The sequence below is a fragment of the Wyeomyia smithii genome, chromosome 3, assembly GCF_029784165.1.
Source record: "Wyeomyia smithii strain HCP4-BCI-WySm-NY-G18 chromosome 3, ASM2978416v1, whole genome shotgun sequence".
Taxonomy (NCBI): domain Eukaryota; kingdom Metazoa; phylum Arthropoda; class Insecta; order Diptera; family Culicidae; genus Wyeomyia; species Wyeomyia smithii.
In genome coordinates this window covers 49,224,655-49,243,607 of record NC_073696.1, presented here as the reverse complement: position 1 = coordinate 49,243,607, position 18,953 = coordinate 49,224,655, and the positions used below count along the sequence as shown (strand labels likewise).

The 18,953-nt window shown below is 41.4% G+C and overlaps 1 protein-coding gene across 1 annotated transcript in view; it reads right to left on the bottom strand.

Annotated features, from left to right (window-relative positions):
• LOC129731850 (protein naked cuticle homolog) overlaps positions 1–18,953 on the bottom strand; it is a 92,349-nt gene that overhangs the window by 9,070 nt on the left and 64,326 nt on the right. The window contains exon 2 of the mRNA XM_055692199.1: positions 5,851–6,179. Coding sequence (XP_055548174.1) covers positions 5,851–6,179 — 329 coding nt within the window. The remainder of the gene's footprint in view (positions 1–5,850; positions 6,180–18,953) is intronic.

The window sequence follows — 18,953 nt, the reverse complement described above, 5'->3', positions numbered from 1 at the left end:
GATATATGAAGATGACACTACATTTCTAAACGCTTACAGAAAGAAGATTTCTAGAACATCACAGGCTAGGAATAACCACTAGTTGCTGAATCTCAACGCAGTCCGCAAAATTTCTTACGACTTTTAAAAAGTTTAATGTCATCGACGTACAACTCATGGCAACCTTCCGGAAGTAGTAAAGAAATATCCCTGATAAATAGCATGAAGAGTAGCGGACCTAGGTGGCTACCTTGCGGGATTTCAGAGACATTCGTGAACTGCGCAGGAAACTCAATTTCTATCTTCACACGTCATCTATGTCCTCAAATTGCACGGGTGGAGCTACATTACATTGATAGTTATATCTAATGCAGGGTGATTCATGTCAAGCGGTAGCAAGGACTCAGTCTCTTCAGCGAGTTCACATGAGGTGGCGTCATTCACTAGTACCAGATCTAGTAGACGATCGTGGTCGTTAGTAGTGTGGTTCACTTGAGTCAGGTGGTGCAACTAAACACGTCTACTAGCATGAACGGAACAGGAAACAGATATCCGTGAATGAATCAGATTAATTGAAGGTGTGCCATCGCTCGCACATTTCCAAGTTATGTTCGGCTGATTGCGGTCTCCAAACAGAAACGATAGATCATTGTGGTCGAAGCAAGAGATAACGGAGCTAATGGAGTGGATATGGTTTTCATCGATCGGGAGGAAGATAGACTACATACAAACCAAAGCTGCAAGTTATCATGAAGATTTTAATGGTGTCACTTAATAAAAGCGGGAAAACAGAACTGTTTAGGCGTTAAGATACAGCTATCAGACACCACTATCACGATTACGGTCGCACCGATAGACAGTGAATAAACTACTAAAAAGTTGTGCGGAGTCAATACGATCGTCAAGGCAGGTCTCGGTTATTACAATAATGTCGTGTTCACAATCGAGATAGCTTCCAAAAGAGATGAGCTTCGACAAAAAACTTATGGGCGCGGTCGTGGAAAACTCAGACCTGGTCAGGCCAGGTAAAGGTCGAGTGGATCGCGAAACAATTGGAAATAATCGACCATTCGACCGTGTCCCGTGTGGTAAGGACCTAGCGGCGAGCTGGCAGCGGAAGAAAAGCTGAGAAGACCGACCCCGTGAACGCAAGGAAGGTGAGGGATTACTTCAAGCGCAATCCGAACCTTTTGATCAGGGACGTGACAAAGAATGTCAATTCTTTCCAGACCGATAAACAGAATACGGTGGCCAATTCCCGCGCCAGAAAGCTGTAGCGCGAGGCGTTGGTGCAGCTAAAATGCATCGTGATGGACGATGAGACGTACATTGAAGCGGACACTAAGCAGATCCACGAACTAAAGTTTTTGGTTGGCAAATTCCGCTATGATGTTTTGTAAGAAATAGGTTGACAAATTTGCCAAGAAGTAATTGGAGTGGCGGGTGATCGGAGGGTGCGGTTAATTCATCAAACCGTACACAACGACCGGTACCATCAACGGCCAAATATATAGAGAAGAAAGCCTGTAGAGACGCCTGCTGCCCTTGCTCCGGTCCCACAAAGGTGAACTTTAGTTTGAAATAATAATAGAATTTACGACAGTCGGTTTCTAATATTCCATTTTCCAAGTTCCTAGCTGGACCCACTATCTCTTCCTCCAACCTTGTACGGATGACACACTGTACTGAAGTGTGTGCCCCCATAGCGACCAGCCGCCAGCCGGCTGATAGCGTGCTATTTCGGCGCACTGAACGCGTCACAATCGCCGCTGATTGGTAGGGCACAGCCTGCTGGCGCGGAATGATAACGCGCAAAATATAAAAACACCGCTTTGGACCGACCAAACACCAAACCAAGTGAATCGAACTCAAAACAATAAAAAAACAACAAAAAAACACACATCAAAGCGAGCGAAACGCCATCCGGAAACGTTCCCTGATAAGACTTGCTGCCAAAGCCGCCCGCCACCGTAGGCGCTTTGATTGCGCGATTTCGCATGCAGCCGTGTGTGTTTGTGCTGGAAGAAAGGCAGAAAAAAGTGGCCATTCGAGTGCGCTAGAATTCAGAATATGATGCCGCCGCAGCAGCAATATAGACATAATCGCTACTTTGCTACTTTCTGTCGACTGTCAGCTCGTATAATCGCCGAGTGCATCTATCAGTTGTGAATGGAGAGCAGGGAAATCATTCATGAATATTGCTACATGCCTACATCGCGTAACACGATGCACAGCACAGCTGTCGGCTTCGCTATAGAATGTAATCTATTTCTGCAATGCTGGTTTTGAAAGGTGCTGATAATTGCGAGTGGGTGGGTGGGAATAATCCGCCTACTAACAAGATAGAACATAGAGTAGCAAATTGTGCATAATTTGTGAATTGATAGGTTGCGAAAGTGCGAGGTGAATCACATCCCGTAACATTCGACTTGTTAGTAGCCTAATCGACTGAAGTGCCATTTGATTTTTGGTGAAGCCGTGAGTTGATGGAGATTTTGCGGGAATTCTACTCTAGTGACTGACTCTAAACCGGGTACTAACTAGATTAGCAAATTAAAAATGGGATTGGAGACTTTTCGAACCACTAGGAGAAACGCTTTGTTTGACACAGAAGTCAAACACAGTAAAATCAACTCTCTACGGAGTTACTAATGCCCTTGCACTCCATCATTACCATCGGATGCCACTGACATCGTCGCACCGCATCGTCATCTGCTCCTCCATTCGCGCGCCTTTCTTGCCCACCCCTTATACTGCGCGACCGAAGGTATTCCTTAATGGATTCTCGCTGTTTTCGTAACCGTACGGCATATTTGCCTTTCAGATAACAAAAAGAAAGCGCGCTTTCTCGACGATATTTTTCCTACTTTTTTCATTTATCGGTTTATCACCGCTGGCTGTTATCAGTTCGATATTTCTCTTCGCTTTGCCGGTGCTGCTGCATACCGTAGTGCGTATGGTATCGTAAATTCAACAAGCTCACATGTTCAGAAAAAAACTTCAAGCCCCCATATCCGCCAGCTGCTCCTCACCACTTCGAAGTCCACCGGTTTGTCTAATCCATCCAAAGCCAGAAGGGGACCTGCCGAACGACTAGCTGGTGGTGGAGTGTGCACACCGTACACGCTTCTATAGGGAATAAACCGAAAATCAGCGGATTACTGCTGTCAGAGGTAGAATACACATTCAGCGCTAATCAATCTCCATAAATAAGATTATCAGTGCGCGGTAAGGTGAATAGCGGAAATGAATTATGGCTCTTCGGGGGAAGCACGCAGCGCACGTTGCGATTCAATGTTTGCTCATCGAGCGCCACCAATCGGTCACAATTTCACCGCACTGTGAAATAGCTTTCGACCTGAAAACCGAACGGCGGTTACCGAGTGCTGCGCGACTACCGTTAGTTTGTGCCGCCTGTAGCCCATGGGTCGATCGAATCGAAATCCTTATTTATTAATGGTTTTCTCGTTTTCGTGAGATAGTGGATCTAATTTTAGACTCGAGGAAGTTAAAACTGGTGGCGAAAGAACTAGAAGATTAACTAATTGAACTATTTTCTACTTCTTTTACCTTATTGGCAATGTATCACCGTTTCACGTTAATGACAATAATGAGTTGGCACAAACACTATTTATATTACCGAAACATGTTTGCTATCGCAATTAGCAGCGGAAGTTTAAACATACCTACCTAGCAAAAATTATAAGATCGAAACACAAACGTTTAAAACTAATTGCCAAAAACTCGTTCGTATACTTCTCAAAGTAGCATTCAATATGTCTATACTAGTCAGTGCTGATGAAAATTTTTTCACTAGTTCTTCGAAAATTACAATTATTCTTTTTCAATTTATACTTCTAATAAACGCAGCACTCTTGCAAGTACACTGGATTTTCATCCTTATAACGAACTGCCATACTCTGATGAAACATTTCACTTGATAGAGAAATATTTCCTTATAACGCAAACGTTTATTGTTCACTTTCATGCAAAAGCGCTGAAAAATATCGGACCCTGAAAATGATTTTAGTTATTTGGCTATACTAGTGTTTATTTTCATTTGGAATGACACCGTTTTCTAAGCAAAACGTGATTAAAAGAAAAAAAAAGATAAATTTTATAAATATTTATAATTTTTTTCCTGAGGTTGTCTAATATATCTAAGCGTATCATAAGTAATTCCGATCTTTTTGGAGAAACTTTTGTAAGAAAAAGTAATGATAAAATCATTTATAATCGTTTTAAAAGTTGTAAAGCTTCTACAAGGTTTTGCCTTGGATTGAATTTGAAAACACGCTTTATCAAGAAGATATTCTATCCAAATTTTAATCCTGATTGACTGTCTAAAGGGATCAAAATGATTTTGTGAAATTTTAGACTGTAGCCTACCGTTCGCATAAAAAAATGGACAAATATTGCCGATTTTTTATGGGTTTATCTTCACGCGCTGACGAAACTACTCATGGAGCAGCAATCATAGTAACCCATTAGTGAGCAGAAAAATTGGACAACTCTATCAGTGATTTCGAAAACAGTGAAACTACCTCGTTCTGAAGTGTGCGCGCTCAAAGAACGGTGCCCCACCGCATCGAAATAGGACATCGTGCGACACTTTGCGACACCGGATACCTCCGTTACAGCATCGACAATATCCTGGCACTATTGAACAACAATCAGAGCATCGAAAGAAAGTCCGGTTCTGGACGAGCGACAAGAAGCTTCAAAGGATGCTGAAGAGGAAGACCGAGGGAAAAGTGACTACATCGCTGCGTGCGCTTAGCCGGGATGTCAGTGCAATCGTCTAACAGTGAAAAAGTACCTGGTGAACATAGACATACATATCAGGAAGCGGCAGTCTTGTCCACTGGTCTCGGAGCTGCAGGCAATGACGCAGCGGTGGCGGCTGCATAAGATGGTCAAGTCGACTTTCCCGGCGACGTGGCGGTGGTGATGAACGACGAGACCTATCTCAGCCTGAATGGCAACGACTGGTAGGGAACTTCATGTTTTACTCCCTCACAAAGGAACTGAGCCGCGAGGTGAAGTTCATTTCGCACACCAAGTTTTCCAAGAAAGTGCTGCTGTGGCTGACAATCAGCGAGAAGGGGATGTCAAAGCCGCTCTCCTCTCGTTCCGGACTGGCCGTGAAAGGGGTAAATTTATAATACGAAGTGCCTGCCAAAAGTTGCGTCGTTCATCAAAAAATACCATAAGGCGATGACGCGGTGTTCTGGCCAGATCTGGCGTCGGCCCACTAGTCAAAGCGATCGTTGAGGGAGATGGTGCGGCTATCGATGTGGTATCACAGTCAGCGAACCCGCCCAGCTGCGTCCCATCGAGAGTTGCTGGGCAAACTTGAAGCGTAAGATCTACTCCAACAATTTTGTCGCAAAAACTGGGGAGAAATTGATACATAAAGCGAAGAAAGAACTCAAAAACATAAAGACCAGGATGAGTGTAAAATTTACTACAAGCATGACTGCGATTTGTCAAGACTATTGTTCGTAGATGGATTATTAGCAGAGGCAGAATTGTTTATTTAACGTAGAACAAAGCAAAGCATAGCAAGTGAAATTGCCTATTGAACGTAGAATAGAAAAATTGTGCTGTTGTCATCCAAAGCCACGCGCGCGGTCTCCTCTGTAGTCCACGTAATTTTGTTTTCCACCCATTGACAAAGTGGCGGCGACGCGGCTGTTTTGATTTATTTACTTGAACAACGAGCGGTTCGCTTATTTTTTCTTCTATTTTGCTACTGATAACGAAGAGTGAATGCCGATTTTACGATGCCGCCAACAAATCTTCGCGGGCGCAGTGGGGAATTTATTTGAGTACATATACTTGGTGCGTGTGTGGCACAATGCTACATACCTCCAGTCGTACCCTGTCGGGATCGCTTCGAACGGTCGCCGCTTTTCCGGAACCTTTCCGAAAAGCGGTTTCCTTGGAATGCTGCTGCTGGTGAGACGTCACCGTGGCCGGAGTTCCTTTGTGATGGTGGTGGCCACCGTTTTGCTGCTGCGTTGATTGCTGATGTGACGATTGCGTCTGCTGTGATTGCTGCTGCTGTTTGGAACTTTTTACCTTCATCATCTGCTCCCGATCGCTGGTCAGTAACAAATCTGGTGGGGCACTGCAGGCGGATGACGCTCGGACAGGGTAGATCAGTTCCTCCGAATCGGTCGCGCATTCCTGGAGAACTGCAGTACGGGAGAGAGAGAGAGACAAGAAGCGATTAGTCAAATCATGATTTACGTGGGAAATGGGATATAAGTAATAAATGGCCCAAATTAAACTCGTGATAATGTATTATAAGCCTTAGAATATCATTTGCTGATTCTCTTTTATATATATTCGTTTTCAATTCACAAGTTCATGTTATCGGTTTCGGAAGCAACTTAGACGATAATTGATACATGCCTAAAATTTTTAGCAAGTTATTTCTGCCGAAGGCAGTAATCAGTTTTAACACGTAAGATTCGGATGATGGAAATCTTAAAATCTTCACTACACTTTTCACTTTTTATTCACTTTCACTATTTAATTCTATCACTTTTCACTTGCAAATACGTATTTCGGCACTGACATAGTGCCTTCGTCAGTGCTTATTTGGACGAAGGCACTATGTCAGTGCCGAAATACGTATTTGCAAGTGAAAAGTGATAGAATTGATTAGTGAAAGTGAATAAAAAGTGAAAAGTGTAGTGAAAATTTTTCTATCAAGACGCTCGAACAGAAGTGAATAAACTTAAAATCTTGCCCGTAGATGCACATCCATTAAGTTAAGATCAACTTAAGTGAGAACGATAATTAAAATATAATATCGAAGCACATCAGGCGCATATGCTACGAGAACACCGCTGGTGGCAGTCCGTAAACACCTCTGTTCTGTCACATCTGGCTTAGGGCAGCCGATTTTGAATGGTTTTCAACCGTTTTCTTGTTTCGTCAAATAACAAAATAAAAAAAAGAATTACATCGCGCTTTTCAGCTGAACGAAGCGGACCCGAACTGTATAAAGTATGGCATAAAGCGAGACAGATGTCGTCGAAAGGCGTGCCAAAAGATCAAAGCAGGTGTACCGCCAGCACATGACAGCCGAAACGACACAAACGGTCATTAGGAAGCGCTTCTCCGCTTTGAAGTATCAAACGGAACAGAAAATTGTTTAGCGCTAATACAGGCCGCTCTGCAAGCCGTGGGATTGGAAAGAGGTTCTTCAGCCAACCTGTCTGTCTATACAGGCCGAAATGGATGGTCTCTTACATCCAGACATCTAGAGTTGATGAAAAACTTTGAAAATAGGTTTATGAAGCAACATATCCGATGACTCGTAAATTGGTGAATACTGCTAATGCAGACGGAAAGTAAAAATAAAAACGAGAGTAAAAGTATTTCAAGAAACAACAACAAAAAAATGCTGTGTCTGAACGACCGGTTCGCGTAAAACTTCATCTTAAGAGCAACCGGCACAACAACAACGAGACAGTCAAAATCGCCGAGCCAATTTGCATTTCACACGACTACCGGACTTTTGCGCTATGCGGATCCCATTGCAATCCCCGGTCGTAAATGTATTCCACCAGTAGGCAACTCAGCATCGATTTTTCCGGACAAGCAAACGAAGAAAAAAAAACGCTGCCTCTTTGCTGGACCAACCTCGATCGCGATTATTTCGCGCTTCTGTTTTGATTTCTTCAAGGTGAATTCGCATGTTCTCCTTTCACCTCGTCACATCCCACTTACGGTTCGTTCGTCCGTCTGTCTGTTCGGTCATCGGGACGCTTTTGAATCCGTCTGCAAAAAAAATGTTTTTATATACAAATCGCACCAAAGAGCTTTGCCGCTTTTTACCGCGCGCTCCAAGTTATTTGTGCCGTTTGATGCCATGTAGGGACAACGGAACTCCGTTTTGTCGTCGATTGAGGGCGCGGAGCGTAGCGTGAAAATTTGCACGTTCGCAAACCAGACCTATTCGTTCAATGAGACACAACAACAAATCATGGTCATACATTCCACGAAATGAAACAGTGCTGCCGATGACAAAATACAGTGACTTGTTACACGGGAACTACTGAATATGAATTGGAGCACGTTTTGAGATCTGCTAATAAATAACTTGAGAGTACATGTCTGGATGTCTGGATTTCGACGCAAGTGTCAGAAGCACAAAATCGCTCCAGAAGCGTCACTTCTACGCAAAATAGCGCTCTTGTTTTTGACATATCTCAGCTTATTAACATTTTTGAAAACGGCAACAAGTATTTTTAAGTGGCGTATCTATATTATAGCAATACGTGAAAATATGAAATTTGCAAATATGGCACTTACATTAAAATTCTAATCCATAGCAGATCTGCTGTGTTATTTTCCTACCAAATTATTCAGACGCCAAACTAGACAGATTTAAACTTCATTTCGAACGCATCATGAATGAAAAACATAATGACTTTTAAATAATATGAATACTGTACATAACCGTACGTGACCGCAGTCAAACGCGAACAACAAAAATTTGTACAATATCAAGCTATTTTAAAGGATCGGCTATGTATACAAGCTGCTCTTTTAGTAGGTACACAAGATAGCACAAGGTGATTGCTACCAATCCCGTATATACGTGGCAGTAGCCAGATGCAAACTATCAATAATTTGCATTACGCTAAGGTGTTTAACAAAATATAAAAAATGTGTGTTAGTGGGACTTCCAGTGCAAGTTCTTTGTCTGATGAATCACTGTATTACCAGTTGAAAAAATCGATGTAGAAAAGAACTGTAATATTTTTAAGCTAGGGATAAAATTGAGAAAAAAAGGTCGTTAATGCTACCGGAAAAGAGGAAGATCATAGCTAGAGATGCACCGAATATTCGGGCCGAATATCAGCAAAAATTGGATTTTGCCGAATATTCGGCTCGCCGAATAGCAAGTTTATTAAAATTAAGTTTATTAAAATTAAGTTTATTAAAATTAATTATTTCTTGTGCAATAGTTCGGACAATTTTCAATCGTTTGAACAATTGAACAATTGGAAAGCGAAAGAAACAATTTAAACTTCAAACAATGACCATTTGGTTATTTTGTTATCATACGATCAACGTTGTGTTCAGCCGAATATGCGGCCGAATATTCGTCTCACCGAATAATGGTGCATCTCTAATCATAGCCCTTCAACCATTCCTGTGAATTTTGGTGCCCCTAGCCATTACAAAAACGCGTCATCCTGCGTGAGAGTTCGCATAGTAATTGCGCGCCGGGTTCGTCGCTTCAACGTTATATTTACGAGAAAACTTATTGAGGTCTCTGAAAAGTTAGTGGCTAGGGACACCAACATTCACAGGAATGGTTGAATAGTTATAATCTGTCATTTTTCCGGTTTGAGCTTTTGGAGTGCACCTGTGTTTACCAGTGTTTTCTAGCATTCGCAGACTTGATACCGTAGAAAGAACTCCTTCAAGTTGAATGGGGACATTATAGAGATTCCCCTATGAATACCTGTTGCCTCTCGTATGTCCTGAAATAAATATACAGTCAACTCCCCATATCTCGATACCTGCCTCTATCTCGAAAATTCCAATGGTCCCCATGCACCCACAATTTTGTATCTCGATATTTTGATTTTTTTCAATCTCGAAGAAACATAGCAAGCTTTTGCTCTAATTTTTCTCCCGGTAGAGCCCGAAGTGTCATATATTCGGTACGGTATCCCTCAAAGCACTGTGTCTACTTTACTCAGGAACAAAGATGAATGGCTTCAGAAAAAACAATCTCCTCGAAATCCTAGACAAGAGCGATGTATGGAGATGTTTGTAAGCGAAACAAGAAGCAGTAATCTTCTCAGTCTCAAATTGAATTGGAAGTTCGGGTTGGCTGAACAGATTTAGCAAAGCTTTCTTCAACAGGCTTGGCGGGAAAGTTGTAGTGTAGACACAGTGCAGGCCAACGATTGGAAGGAGACTCCATCGGGAACCAGAAGCAAAAATGAACCGCGTGACAATATAATCGGTGGTGAAGCAGGTATGTAGTAGTGTTAAATTAAAATCCTTCTGGTGAGAAACCTCGGGGTTTGAAGAATGTGGAGTAATTCCCTGTAACTTATGAAGCAAACTCGAAAGCCTGGGTAATGTCCGTTATTGTTCAGAAGTAAATTCTGGATTTGGACGCGAAATTTGTTGAAGAACGGCGGAAGGTTTTGATGTACCTGGATAACTTTTCGGCACAATCCAAGTCGACTCAAGAGAAGTTGCAAGTCATTGAATTGAAATTTTTCAACCCAACACCACATCTATATTGCAGCCGATAGATTTGGGGACAATAAAAAAAGTGATACACTACTACCATAACGCCCTGGTGAAGCAAAGGCTTGAAGATGTGGACAACAAACGATGGACCGTTTACCGGTTTAGGGCTAAACGAATTAGAGATGTGCAGCTTTTTCTGTGTTGGGCAGCCATTCTCCAGTCACCTCATGCATCAGGAGATTGTGCAACTTCTTCCCTTACACACTATGTGGAGGCCTGCCACGGAGTCGATGGCTTTTCCTAGTTCTCGGCTGACGATACTTTTGGCAGCTCTCTCGTCAGGCATACTGATTCATTACTCTCAAAGACACCGAACACCCGTCGATCAGCTTCCTTCAGTGTCATCGGGGGGATCAGCGTCTTATACAGCGCTAGATGTACATGGAAATTTTAACTCACTAGCAATACTCCATGCAAATGTGTTCTTTGATTTATTAGGTATCATCCAATTATTTTCACTCGCGTACAAGTTTTCCATAGAAACGATGATGATTGTTTTTCCCTTTTAAATGGTCTGAATACCATAAAAGGAGACTGAATGTTTCAAACACGATAATATTTATTGTTTCCAAGTTCACTTACATTCAATAGTATCGCGAGAATCTTTGAGATTATCGCCAGTGATACAAAATTTTGAATCCAAATGAACGTTATATTGCGTTCAACTGTTTGCTTACCGGAGCGAGTAGGTATTATCAATGCTTACGGAAATTGTAGCATGGTGCATTAGCATGTGATATCTGAAATCACCAAGAATCATAGAGGTATATCACGGTGAAAGCACGACGTGGAGTAGCCGAACTCCGCCTACAAGCAACCACCATAAGAAAGAAACATTGCGATCCATAAGTGCAATCTTTGACGACTCTTTTATCAAAACAAAATCATCAAAGAAAGTCACCATATATTTCTTTGCTCTAAGTTGTCTCTTGCATGCGTGAGAATGTGTAATTTTTAATGGCGATGGTTTGCTGGGATTGAAAGCTTATGAATAGGACGTTCAGAAATGGACCACTTCAAATCGTCTTCCATCAATCTCCACTGCAGCACCAACATCAACGGAACTCTCACGATCCCTGCTAGTAACCATGTACTTTGTTTTGGCAGAGGTAAGTCCCAACCTCGCCTTGAGGGAAAGTTAAATGGCCTGGCCTGGAAGCCTCCTGCACGTCCCTACGGTCGATACCGATGATATCAATGTCGTCCGCAAAACCAAGGAACATGTGAGATTTCGTGATGATCGTACCGTTCCTTTGACTGATGTCTCGCCAGCTATCCGAATGTATGATTCCGATCTCTCCAGCGTCATACGACTTAGCTTAGTTAATTTCATCGGGAAACCGTGTTCCAGCATAGTCTGCTACAGCTCGTTTCTTTTCACTGAGTCGTATTTTGCCTCAAAATATACAAACAGATGGTGGGTCTGCAAGTTATACTCCCGGAGCTTATCAAGGATCTGTCGAAGAGTAAAAATTTTATCCGTCGTGGAACGCCCCTGTCGAAAATCAGCCTGGCATTCACCGAAGGTCTCAATCTGAAAAACAGGATACGGGAGATCACTTTGTATGGGGAGTTGAGCAACGTCATGCCTCGGCAGTTACAACAATCCAGTCGATGGCCCTTCCGCATAAAATATTATGATTTTAAATTTTTCTCCAATCTCCTTTTACAAATGAGCAATTATGTTACAAGAATCCACCAATATTACAGTCCTAGCTACTATAATCCTTTTATTAAAGACTAAGATTCGGAGCCGTTATTCTGAATACCAATGCGAACTGCTTTCGGAAAGCAGGATTTTCTACTCCAAACTCCACCAGGGGTTGATCCTTAAAGCCCAACTGACTTTTTTGCGTCGTATTGCAAAATAGTTGAGAACGGTGCATCGTTTTGTAATCCAACTTGGAAGAGTATCAATGCCCAAATAACACACAAAACATGTTAGAAAATCATTCACAATGACAGTAGTCATATAAGAATACTATAAGCGCAATTCAAAACTTGTGTTGTTATATTCTTGTTCTCGAGATGTTATTTCATAGCATGAGTGTGTTTAATATATTATCGAATACAAACTGCTGCTGCTTATCTGTAACTTGTGTTCATGATGTTATCAAAACAGTACAGAAAGCAACTTGAAATACAACATTTGCGAGATGTTTTTCATCAGTAATCCAACCACATTTCGAACACAAACTCATTTTTTCCTGGTTTCGGAGATGTTTTTCAATAACATGAGTTGAACAAACAACAACTGTGACACAAATAACACTTGTCTTAAAGTTGTCCTCCAGATGTTTTCACTATGTATTAGAAAAACTGTGTATGAAATGCCCAGCCGGGGCAGCCGCGCGCGTTCAATATTATACGCCTAATAACAATACTACGTACCTGTAAAGTACTTTTCCCACTATTGGCATTCGAAAACCAACGTAAAATAACTTGATCCAATTGTTAAAAGAATTATTTAAAAGATTTTAATAAACCTATTCGAGGTGGGTCAAAATGCGCCATGAAAAGGTAAACAAAACGCTTACAGTGCAACCAATATCACTCTAATTTTTGTTACCGTATATCTAACAACGTTTTCTAGTTTTGAATTATTTTATGTCTACATAACATTGAAACTATGCGAAAACAATTTTAATATTCAAGCGACGGAAACAATTAATTTTGAAAGGTTGAACATTGCTTTTCATCATCAATTTATAATTGATTAAAAGTGCCACTGACAAAAACGATCATCGAACTGGTTGCACTGCGCTTAACAATACATTTGCGCATGCGCTGGGTAAATGTTGTCATAGCAACGCATTTGCGCATGCGCTTTGTTATGGCGAATTCTGACCCACGAATGCGCGAATTTCTTCATTACACTGGGTCAGTGCAGATCTACCCAAGGAAAAAAAGAACATTGCGGTTTACTACGCATGTAAGGAAGAGATGCCAGATAGTTGTTTACGAACTAAGCCCATGCGGTGGTGGGAAAAACTGACTCTTCGCAATGAAATAAATCAGTGAACATTCTGTAATGCATAATCTATTTTCCACTGATTGACAAATAGAAAACAATATCCAATAAATGGCGCATAATTTTTTCAAAAGTAAAATGTAATGTTTCACCATGAAATTTGACGCGCACGTAAAACTTCGTATTAAAAGCATCAAATGGTTGATTTATTATTGTTTCTTATTTGATTATTCGAAACGCCATAATCACTCATTTTTTCCATTATTGTTCCTGATATAAATCAGTAACTATCTGCGATATTTTTATTTTGAAGTTTCATGCTTGCGTCAACGATGCTTTGATTAGTTAGCAATTACAACTTAAAAATAACCTATTTTCAACGTATTTCTACCATATTGGTACTCGAGATGTATTTCACAGCTCCGGTCTAACAAGTTGGCTTGCTTTCATGAAGTTTTATAATACTTTATGAAGTACCAGTACTTGTTCTAGTAGCCTTTAATTTTTGCGCTTTTCTGGTGATAGAGATGTCATGAAAAAGGTAGTGTCAAGTGAAATCTATAACTGCAGGTTGTATTAGAGCAGTTATCTCAACAGCTCTATAACAACGTGTCTTACTTGGGTGCAGAAAATGCTCGGAAGATGTAACAGGAATCGCTCCTTGCATTTGTGGATTCTGTGGAACCTACTATCAAGTTGCTAAGGACTGCTCAGGATCAGCCGTAGTGAAATGAACAATTTATTCACGACATTCCCTGAGACCTAGTCCAGGTCTGCTATTTTCTGGTGACGCCCATAGGTATGTCTTAATCGGTGAACGATTAAGAGCTGTGGATAAGAGTTTAGCCATTCGCGATTTACTCTGGTCAGTCTTCAATATTGAAAATTAAATAACAAACTGTACAAACGCTACCTCCATATCTTTGTGAGACACCAATTGCGGTGAAACTTGAAGCATTGCAGTCAGAATGGTTTTGCAATAATTCAGTTGTCCCGCAAGGAAGCACATTAGGATCATTGTTATTTTTCTTGTTCATCAACGACATCACTTTCCTGTTGCCCCGTGGCCGCCGAATTTTTTGTCCAACTGTAACTTTTTTTCTCGTTTTGTTTGTAGTTTAAATGATTGTACTATGTGTATGAATAATCTGTAATTTATGTTTGAAACGATGATGGGTTTTTAGGCTCTTTTGAGAATAGATCCCTATCCTTATCATTATCCTTATATTTATTAAAACCTCAAAGATTGGATGAATAAAATAAATGAAATGAAATCAAATTATATTAAATATTCTTGGGGTAGCTCAAAATTCAGTGTGCCCATTTCATCGATACGGTAATTTCTACTGAAAAATTTTAGTTTCGTTTGCATTCATGAAACAAACTTACAGAAAACGCTTTCTGAACGTGCTGAAACTCATGGTTTAGGGTGGAATATCACGAAAACACAACCTATCACTGCTTTTAACAGTTTTAACAGAAAACATACGTAAAACAGAAAACATACGTAAACAGAAAACATACGTCAAAACCAACACGAGTGAGTTGTGAAGAAATGTCGGCTTTCTCATGCCTCCAAATTATACGAAGATCAACCATATTGTTTCCAGCTCATAAGGCAAAGAGCATGCAAGCATTATGAACAGAAAATATAGTCATTTACTTCACCAGTGAAGAATGGATAATATCTACACCGGACCTCAAGAAGCTTTTGACAGATATTGGAATGTGGTGCGTGCGGGGCAAAAGATTTGAACTGGATTGACATCTAGGAAACATATTGAAATTAGGTACCCTGTAGAAAATCGACTTTAAATAGGCACGATTGAATTAAACGAATTAATACTGCAAACTGAAATATCAATCAGAATGAAACACAAAACATCCACCTCGGGTTAGCTAAAAAATATCACCATTTGCACGCGGCGGTCGGTCTCAAACACATTAAATCAATCAGCGATTTTTAGCAACTTAAATGAAACGTGAGACCTTAACAAACTCTAAATTACCGAAATTAGCACTACTATTAGGATTTCTAGCCGTTCCGCTGGCGCATTCAGTAGCGTGTCGAGATTTTTTTTTGTTCACCCATTTAGTAACTCACGATTCAGCAGTAAAGCTGCCGCAGAAAAAAAGGCGAATCGTGGTCATCAGCATAAAGACAATGAGAGAAAAAACGTTTCAAATGAACGAATTGATTTGCATCTTTTTTCTTATTCTTCTTTTCATTATCGCTTTTATAGATTGATTGATTGATTTCGGAACCGAACGGTGACGCGGTCGACGACGCACCCGGCTCTTGGCGGCGCCTTTTCGGGCGAGGTGTGAAGTGTCGGGCATTAATAACATGCTCACGTGCCCCGCTGAAAATAGTCGCGCTTCGCCACCGCCGCTGATTGTCTGGCCGATTGACTAACCGGATTTTGGCTAATTCTGGTATACGTACTAGCCTGAGTATGGAGAGATTCGTTGATACCCGCCCGGCAGCAGGACTGAGCGACCAGCAGCGAGTGAAAATTTATCATGCCAATGCAATTACTATGCTGCTCAGGAACATCGCAATGGATGGGTTTTGATGGTGGTTTCGTATTGATGTGGAAATAAGCCTCGATTGAATTGATTATTGTCGATAATAAGCAATCACGATTTCTACTGGTAATCATGTAACAGCAACTAAGTACGTAACTAATTGGGGTGCATGGATGAATATGTTTCTAATAGTGAAACTCATCACTTTGTTTCAAATGCAATCGACCAGTTCATTGCTCACTATTGAAAACAGCTCCCGGCATCTTGGCTGAGATGCAAGGCAAACAAGTAAATAATTTTGTCATTATTGTCTGCCTTGTCACCGAGTATTTGACAACCCATCAAAACAACTGCTTTGTAGTATGGTGCGCTTCGAGCAAAGTGTTGGCAGTTTGCCGAGACAATAGCGGCTTCAAAGAGATTCGCCATGTGTTTTAGCTTCATCATATATTTGATGCTAGTATGAAAGGTTAGCATGGACAAGTTACCCAAAAGGGATAGATTTTCTTCGTTGATCGTTGACTGAAACTAAAGCTTAAATGTTCTTGGTACGAACAAATTTTACAACCTCCTCAACAAAATATGTTACTTACATAGTGTAGAAGAAAAGCAAAAGCACACACGTTGCAAGTAGGGCATCGAAGGCAGCGCTACTTTCCGATGTCGTTGTCAACAGTTCTCTGGTCGCGTCGTCATCTCTGATGGCGACGAAACGACGAAAACACACTGCCCAATGTGAAATGGAAATGCCCATCTCAAAGCGGCTCATCCCCTTTGCGTCTGTCGGATTTGTCCGGCTCAGCGATAAAACACTGCGTCGAATGAAAGGTGAAACGTTTTTGATTTTAAGTGGAAAAGCAGCAGTTTTATGGGTTTATGTTAGAGAAATGCCACTCGCTATTTGACATTGATAGTCGAAATTCCTTTTGACATTTCGTAGGAGGCGTAAGATCGAAAATCATAGTAAACTGCAGCTGAAATAGTGTGGGGTAAAATTACCTGTTTTGACCCATTGGACAATTTTACTTACATTCTCCAGAAAAATAAGTTGAAATTAGAGCAACACGCTGTTTTGTGTACTTGGGAATAGTATTTAAAATAATAAAATTTTATTCAACGACAGATCCATTTTAATTTTTGTTTTGGATGGTCATTACTGATGCTATGAGAAAAACCGATGCTTCTGCCCTTTCCTGGTAAAAAGTGCATCCAAAATCGAGGCCGACTCATTTAAAGAGCGCCAAAGATTACGCGTGGCAATATGGTAATGACTCCAGCGGATTACAGAGAAAAAAAGCTTTTGTAGTTATTTAAAGTATTCTCGTCTTGTTATACTCTTCATTTTTCGAGTTCGGCATTGAACTTTTCCCGCAGCCGCCGTAAAGGTATGCCAACGGATAGCGGGCTGCGATGGACGCAAAAGCTTCAAATTTATGTATTTAATCCGATAATCGCATATTAGCATTACCATCCGTCTGTCGTTCGAGTCGCCGCCGCCGCCCCGATATGGACTCGAGGCGTATGCGAACCAGCATTTAAATCAACAACGTGTTCGGTCAACTTTTGATCTCTCTGTCGATCCGCTGACCAATTTAGGGAACCAGACGTGAAGCAATGGAATGCAACTCCACCAGTGTTGAACAATATTATAACGTATTGCACAAATATTGAGTTCACAGGCATAACGAAAACTCTCCGGTGAAATTCTGTAAGCCAACATTAGCATAAAATATGACCAAACGAACAGCAAAGTGCTACTAACTGCTAGAGCAGATCATCTATCTCTAATTTGTCGAATCGACCCGACCGGGGACATCGAATTTAATCGAAACTAAAGAGCGAGAGGAAAAACCCTTCACTGTCCCCCTTCCGCCAGTTCGGCGGCGGTGTGCTCTCGAGGCCTCAGGTTTAGAACAAGCAGCGACTGCACACATAAATGTCTCTCTGATGTTGCCGGCCGAGGGGCGTGTTAATTTCAAAGCAAACATTTCCCACCGTGATCTTTTGATATTTTCCGCGGCGCGTAATATGGGGACAAATGGTGTTTGCGCGAAATACCCAAGGAAACGCGACGAAGCGCGGTAAGACAAACACTTTTTGGCGGTTTGCGTTTCAGCGAAACACCCATGTTCCCTCGGCAGTAATTAGTGGGCCGCTTTGAACTTGGCGCTCGATATCGACCGAGAATGGATTGTGGAACACCGTTGTCTCCTTTGATCTTGTACACTCGAACTCTGAAAAGTGATCTTCACAAGGATTTCTTCGCATGTCCGGTATTCATTACCGGGAGAGGGTTCCGCAAAATGGGCGTGAAAAATAGCACAAATGGTGCGCCAAATGTTTCTCTAACAAAAAGATCAAAGTTGTCTATCGTTTGATGTTCTAATTTCGGTAGGGAAACCACGACCAACTCGCAGATACAACGGAACAGTGGGCCCTCCTAACTTGCCGGCTACAAACGTGTATGAATAACACTCGAGCAGTTATTTGTACTGCCTATTTACTGCTGCAGCTCGGAATTCCTTTTGCAATCAAAGAGGAATGCTCACACAACAAAGAGAAAATCCGATTTAAGTGGATCAAAGGCAACGTGTTCCGGTAGCGCGCAGCGGCAGCGTGCCGAAATCCGATGCGGGAATCCGGATATTGGATCCCGTCGACAGCGGGAGGGCCGGCTCGTGGAGCTGCTTATGTTTGTTTGGCTATCTTCCAGAGGGAGTGCAGACACGGCTCTAAAACACCGGATACCTGATAGCACATTTCATCTAGTTGCTGCTGCTGTTTTTCACTTCAAGTAATATAGTTTATGGTGTTTCGTGTGTTTTGGCTATGCTTTCAAATAGATTAGATACCCCCTCAATCGTGCAGCGAAAACTAACAGTTTTTTTTTTGAAAGCGAACAGTTAAACTTAGTTTTCATTAAAGCGCAACCAACGAAGTTGTAAGTTGTTTTAGGATTTGTTTGTAGTTGTGTTTTTATAAGCAGTAATTCGAAAAACTCTTATTTCTGTTGTTCTCTATTCTGACTTCAATTTGCTAAATGCAAAACTTTTGGAAAAAACAGAGAAAATTGATCCTCAACCCTAAAAACAACTCATCACCATCACCGTTCGACATCCTGATACATTTCACATAGTATAAGTTCACTTTTGAACAGCAAGCTGAGTGGCATTTG